Raw genomic sequence first — 5,703 nt, forward strand, 5'->3', positions numbered from 1 at the left:
CTATGTTTAACTCTAGCCTCACTCACCACAGTCTATCGGTTCTGTGACGTCACAGACACGTTGAGTCTGGCAGTGACAATGGGGAAATACCACCAGGGAATTACCTGACAGCTGACATGACATCATGACTAGTGGAATTCCAGGGGCTTTTTACAGCGTTTACTTTCACTAGTACTACTTGATGCAAAAACACAATAAACAAAACACTTGTTTGCATAATAATCTTAACTCAGCGATATTAATGCAACCCAATCTTCTGCATCACAATGACAGCAGTCTCTATCATTACCTAGAGATGACAACCTGTTTTAAAGTTACAGTTACAGGCATGAGTGACATAACTTCTTAAATGAATGCCAGCAATACAAAAAAGAAAAGAAAAAAATATATATAAATAGTCCAGAATAATAAAACAATAACAGTTTACATTGCATTACCGGTATTCCATCAATCCCCTTTAATGCAAATATCTAAAAACAGAATGAACGGACTGTCTAAATGTTATTCTATAGTTTGTAGAATTGTACTCACCAAGATCAAGCACATAAGCAAACAGGCACACAGTCATTAATAGTCTCATATTTTGACAGGCACTATCCGTTCAGCTTGGTAAAACGTATTATTTTCACACATGGGGTCCGATCGGATTATATTTATATTATATCTGGATCGGAGCGACACTACGCCTGCGTCCTTCTAGTCAGTGCCTAGGCTATAACTCTATGGTCAGTGCAGGTAACAGGTTGGAGCTGAGAACAGCCATGTGCGAGCTGTTGATCATGCCATAGCCAGTGTTGCCATGTCCGCTTATTATAAGCGACTTTGGGCCTCTTTATCTGTAAAGTTGATTGTAAATATTGGCAGACCGCGGGGGTTGCAGTTTTTTGGGCTTGTTTCTTTTTGGGCTGGCTTCCTAAAATGTTGTTTAAAACAGTGTTTTTCAAACAAGGACACCCCAAAATTAATGTATTTGTCCAATGTCCACGGACCCCCCCCCCCCCCCCCATAGTTGCTTATTTCTCTCGCAATATCTGGCAACTTGTGGCAATGCTGACTGTAGCTGTGAAACCGGAACGTACGCCCGCCCACACATTGGGGATTTTTGAAAGGGAAACAAAAGCAATAGGGACAATGAAAACAGATAAGGTACTCTCATGTTCCAGTAGCCTATATATAACGGAGTTTGGTACAGTGGAGTATAAGAAGAGTGGATACTTTTAACAAGAGAGTTCAGAGCCTATACTATTCTTGTCTGACTATCTCTGTAGCCTGTCTTCATTTGTAAATAGCCTACAGCCTGTATATGCCTTCAGTTATGATGCACTGGGTCGTGTTATTTGCATTGTGTGAGTATTTTCAATCTAAAGCCAAAGTCCCCATCTCGGTGAGTTGAAGGGGGAAAAGCAAGGTCTCACTGACTGTAAATTGTTTTCATCAGGTATCTCTCACATTGACTGTGTGGCAATTAACAACATGCGGGCAGAGACGACGTGTAACTGTGGAGAGGATTGTGTCTTGAGATGTACAGCTCTTTGGGGTCAGAAAAACAGTGGGGTCCAGTATCGTGCTGTAACGTGGTATAAGGTAAGTCCAACTTGTTAATGTTATATGCATGTGTATTTATATTTTCATTAGATTTACTTATAGTTAATTATTTTTAGATACATTCGATTCGATCGACATGGCATAATCTAATTGGTTGGATTTCAAGATAATAACTTCCTTTAAAGCTGCACTACCATATGTAACTTTCCTCTTCTACCCCGGATTTGAACCCAGTTTCCTGCACAAGTGCTGACATTTTTACAATTGAGCTACTGTAATGGAGCCTGCCTGCTTGCTCAGGGGATACATTTTATCTTGACCTTCAGGTCAAAATTCGTGTCAGATCCTGTGTCTAGATGACCTTTGACACGATCTAAATGTCTCAATAGAAGAGCAGGGAGACAAAATACAACCACCCCAATTGTATAAGTTATATTGTCTAAACATACTCAACAATACAGATTGGACAAAATTACATTTTATTCATAAGAAAAAGTTACATAGTGCCGCTTTAACTCTAATGTGTAATGTGTAATAACAGGCCATAATAGCACGGTACTTACAACTTTCACCCCAAATCAAGTAAAAAAGGATTCCTAAAGTTCAAAGTTTGATGTAAATTGAGCTGTAAAGAGCAATAAAAAAGTGAAATAAAAATAAAACAATCAACACTCAAGTCAACAGTCAATTTTAAAGGCAGGTCTTTAGTGATGGTGTGCTAATTTCACAGATAGGTGATGATGCCGAACTTCAACTGAACGGGCTCTTGATGAGAAGTCTTCCTAATGGCACCACTCAATGGTACGTTGGTGTGGAGCGAGCAGTGGAACTGTGGGATGACTCTCGGGATATCCTTCTGAAAAACCTCACATGCAAAGACAGCGGCACGTACAAGTGCGTCCTGTCTGCACCAGTGGGTGAACAGAACCAGGAAGGACAGGTCCACCTCACTGTAACAGGTACTGATCCAAGACACTTCTCTGACAGCATTTTTCTAGAAATTCTGTTGTCTGTCTGTTGGTTAGCGCAGCACAGCAAATGATGCAAGGAGAAACATTAACCGCAGTAACTTGAAATGGTTTCATTCACAGGTTGTCCTGACAGTCCATCAGACGACCAGATGGAAGATGTTTACATGGTGATTTTTGCTACAGTACTGCTGATACTGTCTCTATTGATATTCTGCATAAGTTATGTAAGTAAATATCATGACCTGTCAAACAACTGTATAATATAAACTGGATTGACCATTCAACAAAGTAGAAGGCCAGTTCTTTGAGTAACTGTCTCAGTATTCTGTTGTATCCCTAATCTGAACATCTTTTCTTTACTCCATTGCAGTCCTGTCTGAGGAAAATACTCACAGAAAAGAACACTACTACAACCCACAAAGAAATATCCTCGAATTCACCATTTAAACCACTAGGAAAGAGGGACTTAATGTTGATCCATACTTTGGGTACCAAGTTTCTGAAATCGAACCTGAAAGAAATATGTGTTTGAACTCAAAACTACATACGGCAAGAAAGGGGCACACCAGTCCACAGAGCGCATATCTCCACAAGGACAGGTGGTGAACCTAAATCTTGCCCTAATATGGAGTTCCACACTGCTCCAGACCATTAGCCAGGTATGGTCATACTGATGGTGCCAGTCTTGCCCAAATATGGAGTACCACAATTCGAGACTATGAATTCACGAAATGTGAAAATCACAAAAATGTAACTATATTCTGGGATCTCCTGGCTACTGGTGCCAATGGTGCTGATTGGTGTTGTGTTCGTGAAATTAGCCAAGGATGGACAGGAGGACGGACAGACACAAAAGTTTTGGGGATATACTGTACTGTACATACATAGACTGGCTGCTGACCCCTTCAGTGCCATGTCATAAAAAGCATGAATGACACACATAACTCTCCCCCCCTGCTGTTCCAGCTGCTGTTGATGAAGCTCTGTTGCCATATGGTGAGCCTTATGGAGAATATTATTTATACGCCATCGCACGATGGTGTCCCTTGCCAACAAAAACGATGCAATTTTGGCTTGAAAATTAGTTCTTACAACACTGCGAAGAAATGACAAGATGTTGCCTATTTTCATTGTGTCTCATGCTCATGGTGCCAATCTACAAGGTCACAACACGTCACAATGCAACGCATTGTGAACTTGTAGGTTGGCTATTTTTGGACAAACATAATTTTGAAAAACACATTTCACCTATAATAACATGCCCAAAATAGGGACGCAGGTTGAAAGTTAGTGTTTAAATTTTTCTGACACATGGTAAATAGCACAACATGACCAGAGAGATGCTGTTCAATCCTGTCCTTTGAGAATGCAGAACCTGGAAATGTATACTTTGATCTGCGTTGTAATGTTCCCAAAACGAATTCAATGCACCATTGCTCCACACCACCTAATTTCCTCCCCAGTCTTTTTTATATATTTATTTTCCTGTACCTGTTTGTAAAAGTGTTTACTTTCCGCTGACCTTGTTGCCAGATGGTAAATGGCTTAAATGTAAATCATTATTTCAATGGATAACTGACCGCATACTGTGAACTAACTAAGTGGCAGCTACTACACTGAAAAGCAACAACTATGCACTTTTTGCGCTGTAGTCACCTTATTGTATGAATGAGTAGGCTACCCAAATAAATACACACAAACAAACAAAAATTTTCACTTTTGTCTCATTTGTTGTGTTTTCATGGTTACCGTAAATGTTTAAGATCCTGGAGGGATTTGTGCAATCCCTAATAACCTGAGAAGAGATAGCCTGTCTCAGCAGTGGCTCCAGACCATAGAATCTGCTGCCTAAAATAAAAGTAGATTTGTGATTTGGAATGAGGCACTACACTGTCCCAGTAGAAGCTTATTAATTCAAATTCAAACATAGCTAGAACTCAGTAATGTTAAGAGTCCCAAAAGAGCCCTGTTTCCATTCTATGTTCCAACTCTTAGGTTACAGATACGATCAGATCTAAAAGTATCTCGCAGAAAGAAAACTAATATACAAATTCCAATCTGTCTTCAGAACATCTCATTCCACTGACACCTGCCTTCTCTATTTGACCGACTATATCAAACGTGAGGTGGACTTGGTCATGTTGGACCTCCAGAATGCATTTGACACTGTAAATCACCCTATACTGCTCGATAAGTTGAAGGCAATCGGTTTAGATCCAGATCCTATTTGGAGGGAAAAGAACAGGTGCTGTGAACAGAACCTTGTCCTCCCCCCTCCCAGTGAGTTGTGGTGTTCCTCAAGGAAGCATACTTGGGCCTTTACTGTTCCTAATTTACATTAACATGTACATCAGCATACATGTGACCGCAATTTGCGCTTGTTCGCGGATGACTCTGCTTTCCTGGTCTCAGACTAGAACAAATTGCAGGTTGAAAAAGCCCTTAGCTCCGAGCTCGGTAAAATCTGCACATGGCTCGCTGATAACAAACTGTCATTAATCCTAGGTAAAACTGAATCCATTCTTTTGGGGTCCAAAATTAAGCTCAGTAATCAAAAAATCAACCAAAGAAAGAATACGATTTTTGGCCAGGATCTCCTCGTTGGTCAGTAGGAATGCACTGAGGACATTTGCTGGAGCACTCATCCAATGTCACTTTGACTATGCATTGCACATCATAGTACTCTAGCAACTCAAAGGCACTCAAATCAAAATTACAGACCTCTCAAAAGAAACCAGTCAGACTACTATTAGACCTCACACCTACAGTAGGACTAACCCCTGGCTGCTCATTATGCTAGGGTAGGATGGTTCACGGTAAAGGACTGAGTACAGCAACTAGCAATGGGCCTATTTTTCAAGATACTCAAGGGACCAGTGCCCATGTACTGTACCTGTCAAACTACTTCCAAAAAGTGAGAAACGCCCACGGGCACAACACCAGAGGGAGCTCCACTGATCTCATTCCCCCCTGATTCGGCACAAATGAATTTATTCGACTATGCCACCAAAATGTGGAATGCCCTACTAGCCAACAAAAAGTGCGACTCCGTACCCTCCTTCAAAACTGCCATAAAAGAGCACCAATTGTCTAAAATTTGCAACTGGACAAGTCTTCTAGCTTGCCAAAAGAAATTACCCGACACTGTTTGCTGTAAATATACTTTTAATACTCCTAATATTGATGT

The 5,703-nt window shown here is 40.6% G+C and overlaps 1 protein-coding gene across 2 annotated transcripts; it reads left to right on the forward strand.

The window, feature by feature from the left end:
* The first annotated feature begins 1,153 nt into the window (after positions 1-1,153).
* On the forward strand, positions 1,154-4,197 carry cd83 (CD83 molecule). Of its 2 annotated transcripts, XR_013932989.1 has the most exons (6): positions 1,154-1,346; positions 1,439-1,584; positions 2,276-2,504; positions 2,637-2,740; positions 2,887-3,249; positions 3,788-4,197. XR_013932989.1 is itself a non-coding variant. In XM_080425619.1 (5 exons), the coding sequence occupies exons 1-5, from the start codon at positions 1,304-1,306 to the stop codon at positions 3,046-3,048; spliced, it is 684 nt and encodes a 227-aa protein (XP_080281745.1). In that variant the 5' UTR covers positions 1,154-1,303; the 3' UTR covers positions 3,049-4,197. The 2 variants fall into 2 exon arrangements, 1 of the variants encoding a protein (XP_080281745.1); XM_080425619.1 differs by having other exon boundaries at positions 2,887-4,197.
* Positions 4,198-5,703: the final 1,506 nt, after the last annotated feature.

Source organism: Gymnoscopelus braueri (assembly GCF_963280865.1).
Source record: "Gymnoscopelus braueri genome assembly, chromosome: 4".
Taxonomy (NCBI): Eukaryota; Metazoa; Chordata; class Actinopteri; order Myctophiformes; family Myctophidae; genus Gymnoscopelus; species Gymnoscopelus braueri.

Bases quoted from the DNA above. Each gene is read 5' to 3' on its own strand.
- cd83 (XM_080425619.1), top strand. From the start codon at position 1,304: ATGCCTTCAGTTATGATGCACTGGGTCGTGTTATTTGCATTGT. The intron at 1,347-1,438 runs GTGAGTATTTTC...TGTTTTCATCAG, and splicing joins GGTCGTGTTATTTGCATTGT to GTATCTCTCACATTGACTGT. The intron at 2,505-2,636 runs GTACTGATCCAA...TTTCATTCACAG, and splicing joins GGTCCACCTCACTGTAACAG to GTTGTCCTGACAGTCCATCA.